Source organism: Theobroma cacao, chromosome 7, assembly GCF_000208745.1.
Source record: "Theobroma cacao cultivar B97-61/B2 chromosome 7, Criollo_cocoa_genome_V2, whole genome shotgun sequence".
NCBI lineage: Eukaryota > Viridiplantae > Streptophyta > Magnoliopsida > Malvales > Malvaceae > Theobroma > Theobroma cacao.
This window is the reverse complement of record NC_030856.1, coordinates 20,070,413-20,094,646: the sequence shown is the minus strand read 5'-3', so window position 1 is coordinate 20,094,646 and position 24,234 is coordinate 20,070,413. Positions and strand designations below refer to the sequence as shown.

The 24,234-nt window shown below is 32.7% G+C and overlaps 2 protein-coding genes and 1 long non-coding RNA gene across 4 annotated transcripts; all 3 read left to right on the top strand.

The window, feature by feature from the left end:
• LOC18594964 (ent-kaur-16-ene synthase, chloroplastic) lies at positions 1,733-7,517 on the top strand. 2 transcript variants are annotated; one of them, XM_007022679.2, is made up of 15 exons: positions 1,733-1,839; positions 1,930-2,027; positions 2,906-2,958; positions 3,088-3,373; positions 3,470-3,650; positions 4,027-4,244; positions 4,335-4,455; positions 4,627-4,724; positions 4,808-5,031; positions 5,149-5,261; positions 5,362-5,460; positions 5,769-5,984; positions 6,057-6,198; positions 6,395-6,640; positions 6,732-7,517. In XM_007022679.2, the coding sequence occupies exons 2-15, from the start codon at positions 1,970-1,972 to the stop codon at positions 7,032-7,034; spliced, it is 2,358 nt and encodes a 785-aa protein (XP_007022741.2). In that variant the 5' UTR covers positions 1,733-1,839; positions 1,930-1,969; the 3' UTR covers positions 7,035-7,517. The 2 variants fall into 2 exon arrangements, with proteins under 2 accessions (XP_007022741.2, XP_017980020.1); XM_018124531.1 differs by lacking the exons at positions 1,733-1,839; positions 1,930-2,027 and adding an exon at positions 2,731-2,792.
• Positions 15,926-19,062, top strand: LOC18594963. Its single transcript, XR_001928698.1, has 3 exons — positions 15,926-16,024; positions 16,164-16,224; positions 17,562-19,062. It is a non-coding gene; the product is annotated as an uncharacterized LOC18594963 (long non-coding RNA).
• On the top strand, positions 21,265-23,418 carry LOC18594962 (zinc transporter 1). The gene is made up of 3 exons (XM_007022677.2): positions 21,265-22,140; positions 22,272-22,421; positions 22,915-23,418. The coding sequence occupies exons 1-3, from the start codon at positions 21,505-21,507 to the stop codon at positions 23,218-23,220; spliced, it is 1,092 nt and encodes a 363-aa protein (XP_007022739.2). The 5' UTR covers positions 21,265-21,504; the 3' UTR covers positions 23,221-23,418.

Sequence of the window (24,234 nt, the reverse complement as noted above, 5' to 3'; positions counted from 1 at the left end):
AAGATGCTGAGGCTCGACACTAAGGCAAAGGCCTCGCACATGAAGGTCGTGGATAGCAAGGAAGTCCCCACCTTAGGAATTGCCATCAACATGGATGTGCGACTAGGTGAGTGGGTAGGTAAGAAATCCATTGAGGTTATTCCTGTTGATGACTATGACTTTGTTATTAGTTTGGATATCCTTGACCACATTAATGCCACGGTTGCCTCATTTTCAAACTACATTGTGATACTTGACCCTCGAGGTCAATGTGTGGTGTTAGTGAGCACGAGCCACAACTTGTGATCAAGACATTGAGCGTCATACAACTTTGTGATGGTGTGTGCAGCAGTGAAAAGACCTACATAGCCACACTGTCCATGAAGAAACCTTACCCTTGAAGATGCATATCAACATCAAGGCACCAGGACAGATAATTGTTTCCACTCACTTCCAAGATGTGGAACTTGGGCTTTTTAATATTTGCCATAATACTACATACAGAAAAATTTAGACCTTTATATTGGGGTTCTTAGAGGTCTATCACTGCTTCGGGGGGACAGTCTATCACCACTTTAGGGAGACAAAGATATATTCTAAATCTATAATCAGCTTCAGGCTGATTAGACCATACAAAAAAAAAACTAAAATTCTAATTGAAAAAAATACCTTCCCATTACCTTTAGAGAATCATGCTGATAACGTGATATAACATATAAAGAAAGATATACTAAGAAAATAATTGAGAGAAAAATTAAGAAAAAACTTCTGGTTTATTTCTCATGAGATAAGAACTTCTGGTTCATTTCTCACTATTTCTTATTATTATTATTGATTTTTGTCTTTTCATCAAGTACAAAGCCCTATTTATAGGGTTACATAGATGTAGATATTGATGAACCATCATAAATATATACATTGATTATGAATGAAACTTGATAGGCTAGGAGATTCAATGGATACATTCATTTATTCATAACAAATAAGAAGTAAAAAAGTTTTATTAGATGAGTGATGTCATGTGACACCACTCTTCTTAAAGTGGCTTTGCCCACGTGGACGTAGGGTTTATTTTTCGGGAATTGCACATTTGGAAATTGGTAGGTGATTCTTTTCAAAATATATTAATACGTAACATGTACAATTAATATTTAATTTTAATTTTAAAGTGATATTTATTAAAAAAAATTTATAGTTATTGTTTTTACATTTTTGAATTTGATAAAAGTAACATATTGAATAGAATGAAAATAATTATTTAATTATAATTTTTATTAATGTCTATAGACATCTATTCGTATTAGTATTTAGTTGAATCCCAAGGCCTGCTGCAAGCATTGCTTTTAAAAGATATTCCACCAAGTGCCACTTGTCTTGTTGTGCCTTATCGTTTTCACTTTGACTAAAATTATTTGCGAGTGGATCCTATGTTCTCTGTGTCTACTTTTGTTTCTTTTTCATTAATATTTTTATTAGTGTTATTTTTTAATACTAATACTTAAAAAAATTAGAAAAACTCTAAGTTTTATTTCTTGAGTAAAACTTAGTGTCTTAAAAAATTATTAATTTATCATAAGAAAAAGAAGTCAAGTAACGGTAAACAAATCAATTAGGACGTGTGTAAAGGACAACATAAACCACAAATTTATAACACTAATTTGGTAACTGCATTTATTATAAGGAAACTTTTAATTATTACCATTTAAAAAGGTGTTTCCGTATTATTATATAATTAAGAGTTCATCCGTTTAATACCAAAAAGTTATCTCAAATGACATGATAGCAGCAGGGATTGTTGAAGGGTATTGTTCACAGACAAAAGCTTGTTGGCTGACAGTCACGCTGTTGGTCTCTTTAAGAGTAAAGTATTAGAACCTTTCAAGTTTCAAAGCAACCTCTACCCTTTTTATTTTTTAATTTAACAGTGTTGTTGATGCTTCATATGTGCAGCTGTGGCTATCTCTCTGCAATTGCTGGTATCAAAATCACCATGTCTCTGTTTCACCCCCATACTCTTAGCTTTAGGTGCTCCACGTCTTCTATTTCAGGTTCTCTCTATCTTTGCTTTTCCTGTTAGCCTATCCTTGGATGCTTTCTGCCACTGGGTAATTTGATGTATGCATGTTTTTCTATCTGCTTAGAATTTTTGATAAATGTAATAACTTAGAGCAAATGCTTGGTATGTTGTCTTTATGATTTAGACTAGAGTTAAACAAATGAAAATTTCTAATGCAAAGGGTTCTAAATTTTGTTGCATTATCAAAAAGTAATAACCCTTTCTGCGTGCAAAGCAGAAAATTGTTTAAATCAGGAATCAGGATTAATTTGATGAATGATAAAGGAGAAGTAGATGTCTAACCAAGGATTAACTCTGGTGGCATTTTGCAGTTTCACATTGCACTCACTTTATCTCAGAAAATCTTGTTTATATAAAAGCTATTCATAATATGTTAAACATTGCTCCAATTGTCGCATTTAGATTTAAGAACTAAGCTTAATATGTTAAAAATTGCTCCAATTGTCGCATTTAGATTTAAGAACTAAGCTTAATATGTTAAAAATTACTCTTATTTGTGACCTGTTTCAAGGACGCCATTTAGTCTTTAATTAAGTTTGATTAAAAGGAGTTGGTGGGATTTTGGAATTATGTGTTTCTCATGAAAATTCCAAAATGACTTCATTTTGCAAGGATGCTTGCCATGTTTGCCTGATTCACCTGAAATATGAAATCCAAAATTCTCTCTTTGACAGCAAAAATCAATTGCCATTTTTTGCATTCAGACACATTGTTTCTGGTCTCAACTTCTACCATTGTATATTTTCATCCCTTAATTTTTTTTAAGTTATTTTCTTATCTTACTCATCTTGATTATTCTGGATTACCTTTTTGACCTCTCTGTGTGCTTTTTTGCCCCCACCTGAGCAGTTTCCATGGACTGTGGAGCAAAGTTAACAACAAACACCCACACTAATGGTTTGGTATAAGAATCTTGCCTCTTACCAATCACTTAGACTTTTGCTATTCTCTATTTCCTAATCCCTACATATTGTAAATGTATACTAGAGTTGACATTGTTGTTGAGAAAAATAATTCTTTTACTTATGCAGAACTTTGAGGGTACTAAAGAAAGGATTAAGAAGATGTTTGATCACATTGAGCTTTCTGTTTCTTCTTATGACACTGCTTGGGTTGCAATGGTCCCATCTCCAAATTCCCCTGGAAATCCCTGTTTTCCTGGGTGCTTACAATGGTTATTGGAGAATCAACTTTCTGATGGTTCTTGGGGCCCTCCTCATCGTTATCCCTTGTTAACTAAAGACAGCCTTTCCTCCACACTGGCATGTGTCCTTGCACTGAGACGATGGGGTGTTGGCATAGAACAAATGACCAAGGGTATTTTCTTCGGTTCTTTTTTTTTTTTTTCATCAGTTCTATCTGTCATTTTTCTCCAACAGTGTGCATGGGATTAAATGTTTTTTTCTTCTACAGGCCTCCAGTTTATCGAGTCACATTTTGGTTCAATTTCTGATGAGAACCAACATACACCTGTTGGATTTGATATCATATTTTCTGGTATGATTGAATATGCTAAGGATTTGAATTTGAACCTCCTTTTGAGATCAACAGATGTAGATGCTATGTTTCATAAAAGAGATTTAGAGCTCAGAAGGTATAATTTTGTTTTTATTACCTTTCACAAGGGCTTCGTTTCTGACATTTGTGATTGTGATAGATAAATTTGGTAACAATTGTACTCTGTCTCATCAGCAACTAGCATATAATTGGCAGAGCATTAGCCAAGCTAACTAGAGTGTTAGGCTTTTCAAGTTTACCCAACCTTTGTCTTTGCCAAACCTGTTTTGGTTGGCATATTATTGCTTAATTAGTCTTAATGCTTTCTAGAAATTAGGAGTATTTGCAATCCTAAGAATGGCATGCACTAATTCATTTTGAAAGCACTGTGAAAAGAAACTAAAAAGGTTTTGTTAGACACGGCTTCCAAGCTTCCTATCATAAGAAACTCTCTTCCAATTTTCTTGATTTAGTTGCCATAAAGAAAGCTCAAAGGGCATGCAAGCGTACTTAGCATATGTTTCAGAAGGAATTGGCAAACATCAAGACTGGGGAATGGTCATGAAGTATCAGCAAAAGAATGGATCATTGTTCAATTCACCATCCACAACAGCAGCTGCTCTTGCTCACACTCAGAATGCTGGTTGTCTTTATTATCTCAATGCACTCTTAGAGAAGTTTGGGAATGCAGGTTACTAAGCTGATGTTACTTAACAACTTCCAATGTATTTTATTACATTATTTAATCCTAAAATTACTAACTTATCATTACTCATCTCAGTTCCCACACTTTATCCTTTCCATCTGTGTCCTCGTCTTTCTATGGTGGAGACTATTGAAAGTCTGGGAATTGGTGAGCATTTCAGGAAAGAAATTACAAGTGTATTGGATGAAACATACCGGTAATGTTTTATTACAAACATAGATACTGCATATAATGCATTTGGAAGGCTGTTTCATTTTAATATGTTGACATATTTTTATGCTCAATCTCTACATAAGAATGTCTCAAAAACTTCTCGTTAAGTTCATTGATCATGTGTCAATAAAATATAATGTTAGTCAACAAACAGATGCTGGCTGCAGGGAGAGGAGGAGATATTCTTGGATCCAGCCACTTGTGCACTTGCATTTCGGATACTACGAGTCAATGGTTATGATATTAGCTCAGGTATGTTGATTCTTTTGGTAATTGGATGATTAGAAAATAGGATTTTATTGTTAAATGATTTTCTGGGTAACCTTGTGGTGTAGAACCATTAACTGGATTTGCTGAAGAACATTTCTTCAATTCGCTTGGAGGATATTTAAAGGATTTGGGTGCTGCCTTAGAGTTATTTAGGGCTTCACAGATGATGATACATCCAGATGAACAAGTTCTGGAGAAACAAAACTCATGGACAAGTCATTTCTTGAAACAGGAATTATCCAACAGTTCTATGTCTGCAGATAAACTTAGAAAATATATCATACAAAAGGTTTTTTTTTTTTTTTTCTGTAAATTGATACTTTCGAAGGAAACTGTCAAGCCATTTGTTTTCCATTTTTAATTCAATAATACTTTCTGGATAATGACTGCCTTTTATAATTTTCAGGTGAATGATGCTCTTGAATTTCCCCACTATGCAAGTTTGGAGCGTTTAGTACACAGGAGAAACATAGAGAATTATGCTGTAGATAATATAAGGATGCTTAAGACTTCATATTGGTACTCCTTTGGTAGTGATTTCTTTTATTAATTGTTTTTCTTTAAATATATACTAATGTATGCCTGGTTAGCATCTTATTCTGTATGCTTCATATGCTAGTTCTTCGAGTATTGGCAACAAAGATCTCCTAAGACTAGCAGTGGAGGACTTTAATGCCTGTCAATCAATATATCGTGAAGAACTCAAACAACTTGAGAGGTAAATGTTCTTGCAAGGAAATAAACCATGATGCACTAAAAGAATTCCCTTGGAGCATAAGATCATAGTCAAGCATCATTAAACAGAAGCTGGTAAACTCAGCTGGGAACAATATTCTTATTTTTCATTCTTTTGAGTCATAAAGATGTACCTTGTCTGTGGTCCATGTTTCTAGTGTTGATGTGATATTGGTCTCGTATACATCCATCATCGTCCCTAGTCATGGGAGTTACCTCATCCTTAACTATGGTAGGCAACCTTAACAAGTGCTTCTGAAATTATTGCATGATATCCCTCATATGAAACAGGTGGGTTCAAGAAAATAGATTGGACAAGCTGAAGTTTGCCAGGCAGAAACTGGCTTACTGTTACTTTTCGGCAGCTGCAACCATATTCTCTCCCGAACTATCTGACGCTCGCATATCATGGGCAAAAAATGGTGTGCTTACTACTGTGGTGGATGACTTCTTTGATGTTGGAGGTTCTGAAGATGAACTGTTAAACTTAATCCAATTGGTTGAGAAGTATGCTCTTCTCCCTCTTTTTTTTTTTAAATTTATTTTATTAGGTTTGGCTTATAAGAAAATGAAACACAGGCATGATGTAGATGTCAGCATCCAGTGTTGTTCTGAGCAAGTTGAAATCCTATTTTTAGCACTTCGCAGCACAATATCTGAGATTGGGGAGAAAGCAATTGCATGGCAAGGACGCAATGTGAAGACTCATGTTACTGAGATTGTAAGATTTTATCTTTATTTTACTCGTCATATTAGCAGTGAATAATAGAATCGTTTCTGATTGTCATCACATTCTTCAGAACACCTCGTCCTGAATAGTAAATTATATGAAATACATCTGAAATTCTAGGACATTATTAGTATCTAAGAAAATTTGTATACAATCAAAGTTGATATGAACGATGTTTATATTGCAGTGGCTGGATTTGCTTAGGTCTATGTTGCAGGAAGCCCAGTGGTTGAAGAACAAGTCGGTGCCAACCATGGATGAATACATGACAAATGGCTATGTATCATTCGCCTTGGGACCAGTCATCCTCCCGGCCCTGTATTTGGTTGGGCCTAGCCTTTCGGAGGGTGTTGTTAAAAGCCCTGAATACAATCTTCTATTTAAGCTTGTAAGCACTTGTGGGCGTCTTCTCAATGATATTCACTCCTTTAAGGTACGGCTTCTTTTAGGAAAAACAAGACCAATAACTGCTAGTCTCATCTGGAACGGCAGTTTGAATTATTTACTTGTCTGATATGTTGCAGAGGGAATCTATGGAAGGAAAACTGAATGCTGTGTCTTTGCACATTATTCATGGTACCAGTGCTGTTACTGAAGATGTAAATAAAGAAATGAAGCGTTTAGTTCATGACAGGAGGAGGGAACTGCTTAGATTAGTGTTGCAGGAAAATGGCAGCATTGTTCCAAGCGCTTGCAAGGAATTGTTTTGGAAAATGAGCAAAGTCTTGCATCTATTTTACATGAAGGATGATGGTTTTAGCTCACATGAAATGATCAATGTTGTAAAAGCAGTAATACATGAGCCCATCTATCTCGATGAACAATAATGACAGAGTAGAGAAGGTATTGCTATATCAGATGCGGAGAATTGTTTGCACAGATATGGTAAACATTCTCATTCTTGCTTGCCTTTCCATGCAAAATAGACAGCAAAATTAGTAGTTTTGAAATATTAAGCATAGGATTGATATATATATCTGCTATGTGCTCCGAGAAGTTGGGTTATCTGTTGTGATTGCCAACTAAAATGAAAATATGTTAGTGTATTTGGTTAGCCTACAATGTTCCTGAGGTAAGCTGTCTAATAGTGAAACTCAGCACATATATCATAAGCTGTCTAATAGTGAAAATGTTCCTGATTTAAAATTTTCATAAGGAGCAGAATTGATAAGGCTTTGCTTTTTTCTTTTGGTATTTTGCTTTCTTTATCTTCTCTGTAGTATGCTGGTAAGTGAGATTCTCATGCATACAGGACTGTTTTTTCAAGTTACAGATCAAGGAATTCAAAGGGATGAAAGATTGGAAGCAAATCTTTGGTTAAAGTCCTCTCATAAGAGCAAACTACTAAATATCTTGAAAATTGTTTCAACTAATATCCTTTAAGGTTCAGGTCAAATTATACTGTTATCAAATAGAAACAATAAAATCCACCAATTAAAAAATCATTTATTAAACAAAATATATACATCAAAGTTCAATATAATGCTAGCAAGTACATTAACAATTTTGCATGGATAGAGATAGAAATTTAAAGAAGAAACGATAGAAAGGGGAGTTTATAATAATCAATAGGATGCCCAAAACAAAATCCTTAAAAAAAAGATAACCCCCAAGCTTAGCTCACATTCAATGATTAAATTTATCATAGTCTTATCTAATTTCATAATTTTCAAAAATAATAAAATACAAAAACGAATGCATCTGAGTATTTGATTAATTAGTTAGTATATGATATCTCTTTCGAAAAAAGTAAGGCTTGAATTCTTTTTTTTCAAATATATATATACACACATACACACACAAACGAATCTTTCAAAAACAAAAATTTGAAAATGTCAAGGAAACCTTAAATCCTTTAATTAAATTTAATTTTCATTTCCTATAAATTGACCATGTTTAAAGAAAAAGAAAAAAAAAAGTAAACCCGTTTCATGCCGGATATTTCCCACATTAGAAAAAGAAAAGGAAAATGAGTCATTTAAATGGGGGGGAGTATAAGTCCATTATGATAGGACTTTAATAGACAATAGACCATGGATGGGTTTTAAGGGCCTGGGTGGGCTTGAAATTAATTAAATTTAATATTTAATTATTTATGATGGCTCTTGGCACTTGTAGAAAAATCAAAAATAATTTTTAATATATATTTTTAACAGATAATAATTGTTGGAAATAGACAAAAACAAATTTTTTCTGAAACAAGACACGATTGTGTCTATTGGTTTAATAGTTAAAAACAGATAGAAACCGTTTGTCTTAAATAGACACGATTGTGTCTGTTGGAAAACTGCCTCGGTTGCCTTTAAATAGGACCCTTCTCTAAAACAAAAAAGACACAGAAACAACAAAACGAACATTCCTCATTTCTTTCCAAAATTCTTTAGATTTTCTTCTTTTTAGTATAGAAAATTATACAAAAGACTAGATAATCTTCCTATTCATCAGTGAATGCTCAGTGAATTGACTTTGTCAGTGTAAAATGTAGTCAATCATTGGGCTTCATTTTATCTTCGAGGTTTATCGCCTGTAACACTTTTGCACACCATTAGTGAGGGTGAATAAAACCTTAAGGACACTAGCCTTGTTACATGCCTTGAAGCCATTCCGGTATTTCCTAGTTTGATGTTCTAACAATCTTAAGGTTTTATCTCATTTCAACAATGGCTACTGCAAGTGGAACACTAAGAGAATTGACTTCTAACTTTGTGACATTGGACCGGTTTGATGGTGACAACTTTCTAAAATGGAAAAAAAAGATGCATTTTTTCTTATCAACCTTGAAGGTTGTCTATGTTTTAACTACACCTAAATCAGAAGAAGGCGAAAATGAGTCTGTTGTTGCAATCAAAAAGGCAGAAATGGGACCATGTCGATTATATGTGAAAAGGTCACATCTTGAATGGTTTAGCTGATGGCTTATTTGAAACATACCAGAACAAGACTATTGCAAAAAAATTATAGGACAAACTAGAAGCCAGGTACATGACAAAATATGCAACAAGTAAGAAATTTCTTGTTAGTAGCTTTAATAATTATCAAATGGTCGATGAGTGTTCTGTTGTAGAACAACTATGAAAAATTGAAAGAATGCTTAATTAGTTTAAATAATATAAGATGAAAATGGATGAAACTATAGTTGTATTCTCCATCATAAACAAACTTCCTCCATCATGGAAAGATTTTAAAAGAAATCTAAAACACAAAAAGGAAGAAATAATTCTTGAGGCTTTAGGAAATCACCTTCGAATCACAAAGGAATACAAGAAACAAGAACAAGTTGTTGTTTTTGGTGAAGCCAAAGTACATGTTATGGAGGAAGGACAGACCACTAAACTTGCCAAAAAGAATGTCAAGTAGATTGCTAATGGTCTGAAATTCAAAAGAAAGAACAAACGCATATGCTTTCTTTGCGAAAAACTAGGACTTTCTAAAAAGGAATGACGATTATTAAAGAAGAAAATTACTTCAAATGTTCTGAAAATTTTGTAGCTATGATTTTTGAAATCAATATGGTTGAAGAAAATGATGATTGGTGGATTAATTCAGGAGCAACAAAACATGTGTGTAATGACAAGAATTTATTCAAGAATTTCGCTCCAAGTGACCATGGAAATTTTCTGTACATGGCGAAATTTTTCTATAACAACCATTAAAGGCAAAATGATTGTTGAACTTGAGTTCACTTTTGGAAACATTCTACCTTTGAAAGATGTTTACTATGTTCCAAAAGTTAGAACAAATTTAGTGTCTGGAAGTCTATTGAATAAGTTTGGTTTCAAGCTTGTACTTGAGGCAGATAAATTCATTTTGTCCAAGGGTAAACTATTTGTTGGGAAAGGTTATATATGTTAAGGAATGTTCAAACTAAATATTGTTAATAATAATAAGAATAATACTGTTGTTTCTATTTATATGATTGAATCTTTTTATTTATGGTATTATAGATTAGGACATTTAAATTATAAAGATTAGATGATATGTATAAAATGAATTTAATTCCAGAATTTAATCAAAACATTAATAAATGCAATACATGCATGTTAACAAAAATAACTAGAAATCCTTTTCTTAAAGTTAAAAGAACTACTAAATTACTTGAACTAATACATAGTGATGTGTGTGATATGCATAGTACACCTACATTAGTTGGAAAGAAATATTTTGTCACATTCATTGATGATTTCTCTAGATATTGCTATGTATATTTGTTGCATTCTAAATATGAAGTGCTTGATAAATTTAAGGTTTATAAAACAGAAGTAGAATTACAATTTGCATATTTTATCAAGTGTTTAAGATTGGATAGAGGTGGAGATTATTATAGTCCAAGTTATTTTGCCTCCATTAGAATAATCTAGTATATTTCAACACCTTATACACCACAACATAATGGTGTGGCAAAAAGGAAAAATAAGGTCTTGACCAAAATGGTAAATGCTATGTTATTATACTTAGGTATTGGAAAAGGTTTTTGGAGGGAAGCTTTATTAACAACTTGTCACATATTAAATAGAGTTCCTAAAAGGGAAACTAAGATAACCCCATATGAGCACTGAAAGAAAAAAATGCCAAACCTTAGCTATTTAAAGCTTTGGGTTTGTAGAGCTGTAGTTAAAGTTTCGAAACCCAAAAGAAAGAAATTAGGTGAAATAGGAATAGAATGCATATTCATAGGATATGCACAACATAGTAAAGCATTTAGGTTGATGGTAATTGAACTAAATGATTCAATTCCAGTCAACATTATTATTGAATCAAGAGATGCAATATTTGATGAAAATATATTCACATTTGTGTCAAGAAAACTACAACCGCTACGGTCAATTTAATCAAATAACATTCCATTGGAACAAAATGAAAATAATGATAAATCTAGTCCAAAAATAAGGAAAAGCAAAAGGGTTAGAAAGGTAAAAGATTTTGATACAGACTTTTATATGTTCTTTGTAGAAAGAACATGAGAAAATATTGATAATAAAATTTCTTATTGTTTTAATTTGGAATTAGACCCTATTACATATGATGAGGCAATGAAGTCTCAAGATTATGCATTTTGGAAAAAGGCAATCGATGATGAGATGAACTCAATAATGGAAAATAATACGAATTTGATTAACCTTCCACTAGGTTTCAAACCAATAGGTTGTAAATGGATTTTCAAAAGGAAAATGAAGGTGAATGGAACCATAGACAAATTCAAAGCAAGATTAGTTGCCAAAGGTTTTACACAAAAGCAAGAGATTGACTACTTTGATACTTATGCTCTAGTAGCTAGAATTAATACAATTAGACTTCTAAGTTCCCTTGCATCAATTTATAAGTTGGTAATTCATCAAATGGATGTCAAGACAACATTCTTAAATGGTGAATTAGAAGAAGAAGTCTATATGACACAATTTGAAGGGTTTATTGTTCCGAGACAAGAGCATAAGGTTTGTAAGCTTGTTAAGTCATTGTATAGGCTTAAACAAGCACAAAAACCAATAGCATAAAAAATTTGATGAAGTTGTTTTAGCCAATGGCTATAACATAAATGAATCCAATAAATGCATATATAGCAAATTCTAAAATGGCAAAGGTGTTATAATTTGCTTATATATGGATGACATGTTAAATTTTGGCAAAGATATAGAACAAGTAAAGGAAACAAAGAAGTTTTTGTCAAATAACTTTGCAATGAAAGATATGGGTGTAGCATATGTCATCTTAAGAATTAAAATATTTCGAGATAAAAATAGCGTAACTTTGTTACAATCGTATTACATTGAAAAGGTACTTAAAATATTTGAACTTAGTGATTGTATACTAGCATTTACACTTGTGGACCCTCAAATTAAATTAATACATTATGCTGGCAGGGTTATTGATCAATTAAAACATACAAGAGTGATTGGTTGCTTAATGTATGCATTTACATGCACAAGGCCCGATGTAGTGTTTGCTATTGGAAAGTTATGTAGGTATACAATTAATCCAGGTACTTTGCATTGGCAAGCCATAAATCGAGTACTAAGGTATTTAAAGAAAATAATCATCTATGGTTTTTGCTATAATGGATATCCATCAATATTGAAAGGTTATTCAGATCCTAGTTGGATTACAAGTTTAGAAGATCATGCTTCCATAAGTGGATGGATCTTCATACTTGGTGGGGGTCCAATAAACAAACATGTATAACGGATTCTACCATGGTAGCTGAATTTATTGCATTGGCTGTTGCCACCAAAAAAAGTCGAATGGCTAAGACATTTACTCTATAATATACCTTTATGGCCAAAATCAATTTTACCAATTTTTATCCATTGTGATAGTGAAGCAACTTTATCAAGAGCATATAGCCAAGTGTATAATGGAAAGTCTAGACATATTGGATTAAGACATAGCTATGTTTGATAGTTAATTTTTGATGGAGTGATCAATATAACTTTTGTGAGGTCTAGTGAAAACTTGGTGGATCTTTTAATAAATAGTCCTGCTAGAGATCTTGTAAATAAAACCTCAAAGGGGATGAGGCTGAAACTCATAAATTGAAAGTCACCCATAGTGGAAACTTGACTCAACACTTGGTATAACGTCAAGCCTTGAGTTCAATGAGACAAAGTATATTATCTGTATGTGGCTGCTAGCACTATAATATAATATATATTATATTCCATCCCAAGTAAAAGTGTTAGGTACTCATAATGGTAAGGAAAGGATAATTTATATGCTGTTAATAAACCCATAACATAAAGTTTGTTAGAATGCTTTAGTTATATAGGCATTCTTGATGGGGTCTATCTATGTGAGTTTTAAGTGTGGCCGCTTCTAGGAGCTCAAGAGCTTGGCTTTAACAGCATTCATGAAAAGAGGATGTTGACACATGGCCATAAAAGCATCGTTAGATACTGTGTATTCACTAGTATTAAAGTCATTGTGTTAAATGTGTGGAATAGCTTGTTTAAAGCATAGTCTATCATGCAATTTCAGTTAACTTTAACTTGTTTCCACTATGTAAAGGTTCAATCGGAAGACACATTCATTTATACAATCGATTTTCAAGATTATAAAAAAAAAGGATTATTTTGAAATAGTGGGAGATTGTTGGATATTTTCAACAATAATGAATATGGGACAAAGTCCCACGTTGCAAAAAGAAAAAGAAAAAGAGTCATTTAAATAAGAAGGAGTATAAGTCAATCACAATTGGACTTTAATAGGCAATGGACTATGGATGGGCTTTTTAGGCCTAGGCGGGCTTGAAATTAATTAAATTTAAAATTTGATTATTTATAATGGCACTTGGCACTTGGCACGTGTATGTGCAAAAAAATTAAAAGAAATATTTTTTAATATATATTTTTAACAGATAATAATTGCTAGAAATAGATAAAAACAGATTCTGTCTAAAACAAGACATAATTGTATCTGTTGGTTTAACTGTTATAAAGAGATAGAAATTGTTTTTGTCTGAAATAGACACAATTGTGTCTATCGAAAAACTGCCTCGGTTGCCTATAAATAGGACTCTCATCTATAGAAAAGACATAGAAACAATAAAATGAACATTCGTACTTTCTTTTCAAAATTCTGCAGATTTTATTTAGTGTCATTTTAGTATAAAAAATTATACAGAAGACTAGATAATCTTCCTATTCATTAGTGAATGCTTGGTGAATTGACTTCGTTAGTGCAGAACACAATTAATTACTAGGGATCATTGTATCTTCGAGGTTTATTACTTGTAACCTTTTTACACACTATCAGTGGGGGTGAATAAAACCTTAAGGATAGTGACACTGTTACACACCTTGATAGCCATTCCGGTATTTTCCAATTTGATGTTCTAACATTTCATCAATCACTCAAGCCTAACATTCCAATTCAAGAAATAATGTTTAGCCACAAAATGTTAATTTAACACTCTAATTAATAACAACTAGAATAATAAAAAAAAAAGATTGAGAAAATTAGCAATAGACTGTCAAAAAACAAAGAAATTTGGCAAAGCCCAAGGCTTTTTTCTCTCCAAGTAAAGAATATTTCTTAAACGAAAACTTTTCATTCTTTATAAAATTTAATTTTCAAAAAGTAATAGGCACCAATGGACATTACAATATAAAAATCACCTAAGCATTTAGCTAATTAGTTGGTGCTTGATCTCTTTGCTTAAATACTGTTCAAATCCCTTTTCCCCCAACTATTAAAAAAAAATACTTTAAAAGTTGGAATACATGTAGCAGTGCCTAAAAAGTAACAAAAATTTGTTTGGAAATGGACTTTGGATACTATGATTTAGTTTTGTTTTGACCCTCTTGATCTTGGATGATGAATGGTCCATCCCTTCGTTTGGAAACAAACATTTGAATATTTGGAAATTCGTAGAAAATTAAAATTTTTTAGTGGAGCCTACTTAATTTATGGACTTGTAGCTAGTGACAATAGCTCTTAGCCATTGTGCACAATGTTTGGTTTTGTTTTGTTCAATATTTGATGCGATCTTACCTACCCCTCTTTTGATATACAATCTGTGAGTATGTTCCGAACCACTTTGGTGCTACGACACACTATGCTTTGATTGTCCACTCTATCTAACACTCCACAATTTATTTGAAATGATATTTGACATATTTGGTTTGGACTTTTGATATTTTCTTTGACTTTGGTGTTTGGACTTGATTTATTCGACTAAGGACCAATTATGTTTATTTGTGAATTCAAATAGTCTTTAAAGGATTTTCTAAATGTAATGAATTTCTTTTAGAAATAAACTTTTGTATTCTTTGAAATCTACTTCAATTATTTTTTCGTAAAATTGATTCTAAATATTTGTTCCCATTTGAAATCCTGCCTTAATGTTCTATGTTAAGTTAAGAAATCCTTAGATGAGTTTTGGTAGTCTATTGTACTTGATTTCATTCATTGGTTATAGTCCCTCCCACATATTTTTTTATCCTTGGTTGTCTACCATTTTTAAGTGGAAATATTTTTAAGTTTGAAAAAGGTCAAAATATGTGATTTTTATAGAATAATTTTTTGAAAATAAAAAATGACGATAATAATTCCCTTGATATTGAGATGAAAAAATGTTTTTTTCATAATTTTTAGAGTACATTTGCTATGGTTAATGGGAGTCACAAATTTAATTTTAGTCAAGTTTTTTCAATTTTGTCCTTAAAACTAAAATTTAGATTTTGATTTCTTTGGATTTTTATTTTTTTTATATTTTTATTGAATTCAAATGGGGGATGTTTATTTATTTATATTAACTATCTTAAGTAGATAATACTAAATGTAAATAAGCTTTAGGCTTGTTAAGGACACCTAAAGTGCATTCAAGGTAGAATCAATCGATAGATGTTCATCATCTATCGATAGATTAAACCTAAAAAGTTTTTAAAAGAGATTTGAATGACGTCTATCAATAGATGTTCAACATCTATGGATAGATGGACACATTTATTGATAGATAGAAACCAAAAAGCTTTTTAAAAGGACTTTGAAGCTTATCTATCGATAGATAGCCTCGTTCTATTAATAGATGACATTGTTTTCACAAACTATAAATACGTCACAACAACTGAGGGTTTCTCAACCTTTAGTTATTTTTGCCTAAGTAAACCCTTTCAACCTATTTTTAGTGAAAAATTTTTACTTTCAAAGATTTTGATCTTAGTTTTGAGATTTAATGATAAAAATGTCATTTTTGTGCTTTAGAACCTTTAAAGCTTATCTTCTTGATTCTGAAATTTATGTTTATATGCTCAGAAATTTTGGTGAAACATCAAAGCTAAGGCTTTTGAGATTTTTCAAGTCATCTAAGTTCATCTGAGATAAGGTTAATGGATTTATGAATTTTAGAATGGGTTTAGTGAGAGAAATAAACTTAGTCAAAAGTGAATAACCTTCAAAAGTTCTTATAATGATTATTCCAATATTGTTAGTCTAGAAATTGATTACTATGATTATTGTGTTAGGAACGATCGAAAGATTCGAGGAAATCACAAGAGAAAAGCAGTGATTGAGTCTTCGATCGAGGTGAGTGGATGCACTACTTTCAAAACTCTTTTGATATATAAAGTTGAAGCATGATTTGAGGTTTATTGATGAATATGATTTTCTACAAATATTGGTGAAATAAAAAATGAGATTGTGGATGTGAAAAACATTTTGAAAATGGTTTTCAATCTACTATATATAAATATGTTATTATATATTAGTTTTCAACAAGGGGGGACAAACGCCTTATTGATTGAAGCACTTGATTAATCCGGTCTTCGAACTAGTTTGAGTACAGGATATGATTTATGGTTAATGCATGAACACTATTATGTGTATGTTAGATATGTTGTGGCATGAAATGTGTGATGGATTGTACGATGATTTTTTCATCTAAGATGTTATGCTTATGTATATGATGTGTATTCCATATATTACATGAAGTGATTGAAAAAGCATGATGAATGCCATGAGATTATGTATGTAATGTATATTTTACTTACTACATGAGAAAATAGAGTATGCATAAGGAATGCCATAAAGAGTGTACATAATGTAAATTCCATATACCTTATCAGATGAGTAAGTATGTATGTGAGGGACATTCCACATACCATATGCTATGAGTACAAGAACTTAATAAGTGCGATTGATTCCTCTCTCATGGGGTGCAATTGATGATTTCACTCCAATGATGCATCATAAATGCCTTAAGTGCAATGGGAATGTACGTTCCTAACCCAAGGTTGATAGGGGTCAAACCACCACAATGTGTGAGTTCAATATTAATGGAATGATTATGATTGTTATGTTTATGATATGTTGCATGTTAAGTCATTTGAGTATTGCTTATGATTTATACTCTATAATGGCATGAGAATGCGTTTAGTGAAAGAACTGAGTATTAAAGATAGTTCCAAAAGGTAATGGGACTTAAAGAATGGCAAAAATACATAATTTTGTCCAAAAAACAAAGTTTTAGAGGCTATCTAACATTATATGTAAAACATCTATCGATAAATAGTAGACAAAATGCAACAAGAAGTATTGTGCTTCAAATCTATTGATAGATTATCCTAATCTATCGATAGATGAGTTCCAAAATTATATGTATTGGCTTGTTTGAAGGCTTTTCAAAGGTAAAAAGGTTTGTAAAGGTTATGCAAATTTATTGATCACACAAATGCTATTTAAAATATGTTTGAACACCATGTTTCATGAACTTTATGTTTATATGGTTTATTAATGGCATGAGATTATAAGTGCATGTTTATGAAATACTCTTATCCCCTCATTTGTTCCCTTCTTGTATCTATTCACAGAATCTTTGTGACGCACACATTATTTTTTCTCAATTATTTTTGTTTGGAGATTAGTGATAGCAGATAGTACTTGATAGCGGCCAGTTTCATGGAGACGTGTTCCGTTCCTCTTTTGATAGGTGATTTCATAGCTATTTGCAACCTAGAGGTCAAGCCATGTTTCATTGATGAGTTAATCTTACCATACATTTATGTTTACAGACTATGAACATGTTTATGTTAATGTTGTCAATGTTTGGGCATTGTACATTAACAATGTTATGTATGACATTATGATGATGGCTCGAGAGCCTACATGGACACCCGAGGGTGTTGTTGACATTTAATATTATTGTGCACTATGACAGTGACACTTGTTAATATATATAAAATTCTTTAGCTTAAACAATTAAGTTGGGAAGTTCTTTAATTGTGTAATGAGTTTTATGAATGCATGCATGATGATATTGTATGTTAATGAATGTTATAAGACGTTTTCGCATGTAATGATGAATGTTTAATGATGTTTATGATAAGAGACTTGCTTGGGCTTAATGCGTTTTACTCGTTTGAGTTTATGCACTGATCATAATCCTTCCAAGAAATGGGATATGACAATTTCTAAGGTTTACAAATGGGTTTTCAAACAAAATTTTATTTAAAAATTCCGAGACAAATTTGTATTCGTTGAAACGAAGATTTGAGATTTTTGAATAATTGGTTGTGCTTGTCACATAACTGCACCTTTGGATATTTGGTCTTGCTCGAGACGTGAATTCTTGAACTCTTTAGATATTTGATATGCCTAAAAGGAGGCTTGATATTGTTTGGAAATAAATCACTTGCATTATTCTAAAAGTATCTTTAATAAACACTCTCCCTTTTAACTTGTTCCCTTTTTTCATATCTGTTGATGGAGTTATTTTATAACTCATACATGTAAGATGCAATTGTTGTTTCAAATCAGTAGATTGCTTGGCTCACTGTCCTTTGGGAAAAGCTACTTCTACAATCGGTTTGGTAGGTAATTGATACGGCTTCCAATAGGTGTCAACCCTTTTGTTTTAAGTTGTACTCCGCTAGTCTGTCTATTATGTTAGTCTGTCATGGATTTTAAACTCTATTTATTGTTTTGTAATGAATGTTATACTTTGAGATTGGCATGGAATGACTTATACTTGAAATTACCCAAGGTGGCTTATAATTGAAATTTGTATTTGTTATACTTTCGCACTTTGAGCATGAAATAGTGCAAGTTGATATTTTGACGTTTGACATAATTATAATTATACATGCTTGTATAAGATACCTTATTTGAGTAATTTGCTTATTTGTTTTGAGGCTTGCCTAGGTTATAAGGGTCACTCCCATCGATACTATACACTGGTCATGGTCCCTAGGTTTGCGTCGTGACACTTTGGGTTGTTTTATGTAAAAAGGGGTTGTTCTTTGTTACGAAAAGTCTTCTATTTACAAAAGTTGACTTGAAACAACATCTTTGTATTCTTGTTATGAGTAATACAAAGATTTTTATTTTCAAAAACGATTATGTAATTTTCCCATGAATTTTTTTCCATCTAAGTTACTTTATGTTTTTGTCAAACATTAAACTTCTAGTATGATTGTTTTATAGACATTGTCTTCGCCCGCCCCACCTCCCCCCCCCTCCAAACGCAAAATCCTAACTTCACCACTTCACACAACAGATCATTAGACCTTTCTGATGCTTTCTTGAGTTGAAACTAAAAGCACCATCTAGCAAATCAGCAGCGGATAACTTCGATTTACTTCTTTGCTTCTTTTGTGCAGTTTATTGCGGCAATAGCAACAAATTCAGCATTTTAATGACAAAAATAAGACAACAATTTTATCAACATAATGTAATTAGTTTTCTTTTTATCAATAGCTTCCTAGTAGATATGAATGATGTAGAAATATATTTGCCATTTTTTTACTCACATTTATTTTACAATTTTACATCAATTGGTGGTCGCAACTTGCAATTACAATTTTATGTCATTCATATCTACTTGGAAATGATTGGAGAGAAAAAAAAACTAATTGCATTGTGTTGATAATATTGTTGCCTTATTTTTGTCATTAAAACACTGAATCTGTTGTTGTTGTCATAGGAAACTGGACAAAAGAAGCAAAGAAGTTAATCAAAGTCATCAATTGTTGATTTGCTATGTGGTCCACCAATTTCAACTCAAAAAGCATCAGAAAGGTCTAATGATCTGTTATGTAGGTGATGTTATTGTGCTGCTATTATTTTGGTTGTTGTTATTTTGTTCCATGTCAGTTTCTTTGTGTCATGTTATAAGGAGCAAATTATGTCATGTAATATAAGTAATTGTCCATCAAAGAGCAGATAAAAGATAAAGTGTGCTACTAATTTTCCAATGCAACTCCAACAAAAATAATTGAAATATAAATTATTGAAAAAGGGAGAGGCATAGATTAAAGAAATGGTATGTAAGTACGATCATAAGAAAATAGTGATTCAAGACATTATATCGACATTTCAAGGTTGACCCTTTCAAAAAGAGGCTCCATGCGTTGGGATCTAACTGAAAGTTCCTTGGTTGAGGTGTTTGCAGGACGACATCGTGTCTACATTCTCTCAACACTTGACTCTTTTCCTTCTCTCCACTGTCTTGTCCACCTAAGTTTTCAAATCTTATATTATTCTATTTTATTAATCAATCCCACAGCTCTTTATTACTTTCTCATCTCACTCTTGCTTCTTTATTCTCTACCTGTTCAATACAACTTCAAAGAGTCCAAAAATGAATGGCTACGGCTCCAAGTATAGAGACGTGCTCTATGGAATTGTAAGCTTTTGGAAGTAGAAGTATCAATATGGCAAAATGGGATATATTATTTTGTTTGACAAAGCAATTCACTTCTTGTGAAGGATATGGAAGTAATACTAAATAACAACAATTTTATGGATATTTTATTTCTAATGAGTATTGGATATATATATATATATATATATATATATATATATNTTTATTATAGTAGTAGTAGTAGTATATATATATATATATATATATATATATATATATGCATTTTTATACCAATATTACCACCAAACTTCTTGCTTTTATATATATTAGACGGCCATGGCACTATTGTTAATTAGATAGAGGTAGTACTTCCAGACCATATATATAAATTGATAACGACTACAAGTGTTTTCCTAGACCAATGAGGCGTGATTTTCGATGGGACTCTTTGTCTTTCAAACCAATAGAGAGAACGGTTGTTTGGCTTATATATCAGAAATTATATTAATATTTATTACCGCATAAGTCATTGAGAGAATACTACTAAATTAAGCTAAGAGAAATGTGGTGAGCACAACAAGAAATGCTCTCTGATATTCCAATATTAATTAGTGCAGGTCGTCTAAACATTAACTAGTTCATGATTTAGCAAGAAGTTGGTGCAGAAGAGGATGAATATGAATATGAATATGATTTGCACCTAAGCATTAGGCTCATTGATTGGTGCATTATCCCCTACCTAAAGAGCTGGATTCGAATCCCCCTCTTCAAATTATAAAAAAAAATAATAATAATATGACTGTCTATTACAATAGCATGCCAACTCATCTAACAATTTTTTACTGTGTCCAGACACCTGCAGGCTACTTCAAATCTTTGCCTTTGTATTCAAGAATCTGATCTTTGTAATAATCTCCTATAGCATCAGAGGTAACGGATCAAAGGCAAGAAATATGGTAATAATATATGCTTGTGGGCTCCCTCAGGGCATCTAGCCCGTGCTACTATATATAAACAATCAAGTTATTGGATGGTTTTCCCTTGCTGCATTTTCTTTAAAAGTGTATGATGCTTTTTATTCTCTTGTTATTAGCCATCCGGTTATGTGCAACCACCAGCTTTGCAAATTCTCTTGCTTTCCATATAAGAACATCTCAGCTTCCCTCAAGAGTCTCGTCCCCCTTTCATTATCTTTACTTAAAGGTCGTCTCTGTCTCTGATCTGTCATGTACGCAGGCACCATGGTTGGTGTTCAAGATTGTTCAATCAAAATCTTGCAGATTTCTTCTCTCCTTATTCTTCTCCTCTTCCCAGCAACAGTCTCTAGCGAGTGTACATGTGAAGTGGAGGATTTAGCACAAAATAAAGGAGAAGCACTAAAATATAAACTTGGTGCGATTGCTGCTATTCTTGTTGCTGGTGCTGTTGGAGTGAGCCTCCCATTGCTAGGGAGGAGAATTCCTGCATTGAGGCCGGAAAATGACATTTTCTTCATGATCAAGGCTTTTGCTGCTGGTGTTATCCTAGCAACAGGGTTCGTTCATATCCTACCGGATGCATTCAAAAACTTAACTTCACCTTGCCTTAAAGAAAGTCCATGGGGGAATTTTCCATTTTCAGGTTTTGTCGCCATGATGTCTGCCATAGGGACGTTAATGATCGACACATTCGCGACAGGGTATTATAAGAGGCAGCATTTCAATAAGAATAAGCAGGTAAATGCAGATGAAGAGAATGCTGCTGAACATGCAGGTCATGTACATGTTCATACACATGCCACTCATGGCCATGCTCATGGGTCTGCTTCCCCATCTGAAGAGTTTGGCTTATCAGAGCTCATCCGTCAACGTATCATATCCCAAGTAAGGCTAATTAAGTTTTAAGTTAATTATCTTCGGTTGATTTTTTCATAAACTATATTGGATTTTTAGGTTTGATTGGGCTCTGAAAGAAGCGATATCTTTTATTGCAATTTGATGGGTTTTTTTGTCAGGTATTGGAGGTAGGAATTGTGGTTCATTCGGTGATTATTGGGATATCTTTGGGTGCGTCTGAGAGTCCTGATACAATAAGGCCACTCCTAGCAGCCTTGTCTTTCCATCAGTTTTTTGAAGGAATGGGACTTGGAGGCTGCATATCTCAGGTACAGCTACAGCTCAAAAGCTTAATTTTACTAGTTTTTCCTCTCTCTTTTTTTGTTTTTAATTTATATCAGGAAAATTGAGGATCATAAGCATTATGTACGGATTTTCAGGGATAAAGTTGTAGGAAATTCTTGAGTAATTCCATCGGTGAAATTGGGTATAGTGAGAAAAATAGGGTGGAGAATGGAGAATGTTGTCATTGTGGCAACCTCTGCACTTATATTTAGTAAAGGAAAGTGCAGTCAAATGTCAATGCTACCAAAAGAGTAAGTCTAAAACAATTTTATAAGTGTAAGCCAATAGCCCAAACTTTGTTGTGCTAACTAGCTCAAGTGGAATCAATTAGAATTAATAATTCATAATCTTCTGGTCAAGTACACTTGCTTGCGAATTATTTCTAGTACGATTTCTGCTCTCTTGTGCGGATATATACTGCATTATAGATAAATCATCATCATCATCATCATCCCAAAAGTTTTGTTGGTGATGTAGGCACAATTCAAGTCTCTGTCCGTGGCAATCATGGGAACGTTTTTCTCCCTAACAACGCCATTGGGAATTGCAGTAGGTATTGGGATTTCATGTTTCTACAATGACAACAGCCCAACTGCTTTAATTGTTGGAGGGGTTTTCAATTCAGGTTCTGCTGGGATTTTGATTTACATGTCACTTGTTGACCTGCTGGCTGCGGATTTCATGAACCCAAGGCTGCAAAGCAACGTTAGGCTTCAAGTAGGAGCAAATGTCTCACTTCTTCTAGGGGCTGCTTGCATGTCTGTGTTGGCCAAATGGGCTTGAATTTTGGGTGTTATTCACCTCTCAAGGAATGAATGCCTTCCTTCTGTGCCATTCAGTTTTAGTACATGCATGCCTAATGGTATTTATGTGCCTTTTTCTGCCTTGGACCCTTGCCTTGGTCTACAATACTTGCAATAGTGGTGGATTATTAAATTCTGCCCACTATTTTGAATGTAGATTAAAAATCTAGGAATTCATATGTCACAAGAATTAATATGTTACCCATCATAATATCATTCCATAGAGTTAAACTCAATTTTGTTTTAAAATTCAACAACATAAATTCAAAATAATCTCAACTTGAAATAGCTTAAATTCAAACCCTAGTTGACCCTCCATACCAGCGTCTACTTTTTATAGACGAACAACTAAAGCCATGCCCAAAACAATTGTTATGCTAGAATATAGAGAAATTATTTTCAACTCCATTAATTGAATTAAGATAAAACAAAAGTTTGTTTTCCATCAAAGATTGATACCAATTATCAGTTTCCGTCTTGATTTGTCATATATTTATTCATGTTATCATTATCATGAAATACTATACATTACACATATATAAATGATTTTGAAGAAGAATACCTTTTACAGTATCAAGTTCTTCGTGAAGACACAGTAAGAGGGAACCGGAATCATAATTTAACAGTTGAAAGAGAAAGGAAATGATTATGAAATATGAAAGCAAAAAGGAAAAAAGCAATTGCGTAATTGTTCAGAAAACTAGTTGATCATTCTCTTGACAACCATCCAAAAGTATTTCTGATTCTCATAATTTTGTGACCTTCCATAGTGCTCTATAATAAATGCCACACTTCAGACATGACATCTCAGATACAATGGAACACAAAAGTAGTTCACCTATCAACATAGAAATCAATTTCTACTGGAAAAACCAATATTGACTTAATTCCTCAACCTCAACTATCTCAAGTGGACAAGTGCGGAATCAACATTATAAGGCTATAGATTAGAGAATTGCTTAGGATGAGGAAAATGAGTGAGAGAGTGTGTGGT

What these genes read in the sequence shown, in the direction of transcription:
- LOC18594964 (XM_007022679.2), top strand. Translation starts at nt 1,970, where the DNA reads ATGTCTCTGTTTCACCCCCATACTCTTAGCTTTAGGTGCTCCACGTCT. An exon ending in CTCCACGTCTTCTATTTCAG is followed by an intron (nt 2,028 to 2,905) that starts GTTCTCTCTATC and finishes CCACCTGAGCAG; the next exon opens with TTTCCATGGACTGTGGAGCA. An exon ending in TGGTTATGATATTAGCTCAG is followed by an intron (nt 4,725 to 4,807) that starts GTATGTTGATTC and finishes CTTGTGGTGTAG; the next exon opens with AACCATTAACTGGATTTGCT.
- LOC18594962 (XM_007022677.2), top strand. Translation starts at nt 21,505, where the DNA reads ATGTACGCAGGCACCATGGTTGGTGTTCAAGATTGTTCAATCAAAATC. An exon ending in GTCAACGTATCATATCCCAA is followed by an intron (nt 22,141 to 22,271) that starts GTAAGGCTAATT and finishes TTTTTTTGTCAG; the next exon opens with GTATTGGAGGTAGGAATTGT. An exon ending in TTGGAGGCTGCATATCTCAG is followed by an intron (nt 22,422 to 22,914) that starts GTACAGCTACAG and finishes TTGGTGATGTAG; the next exon opens with GCACAATTCAAGTCTCTGTC.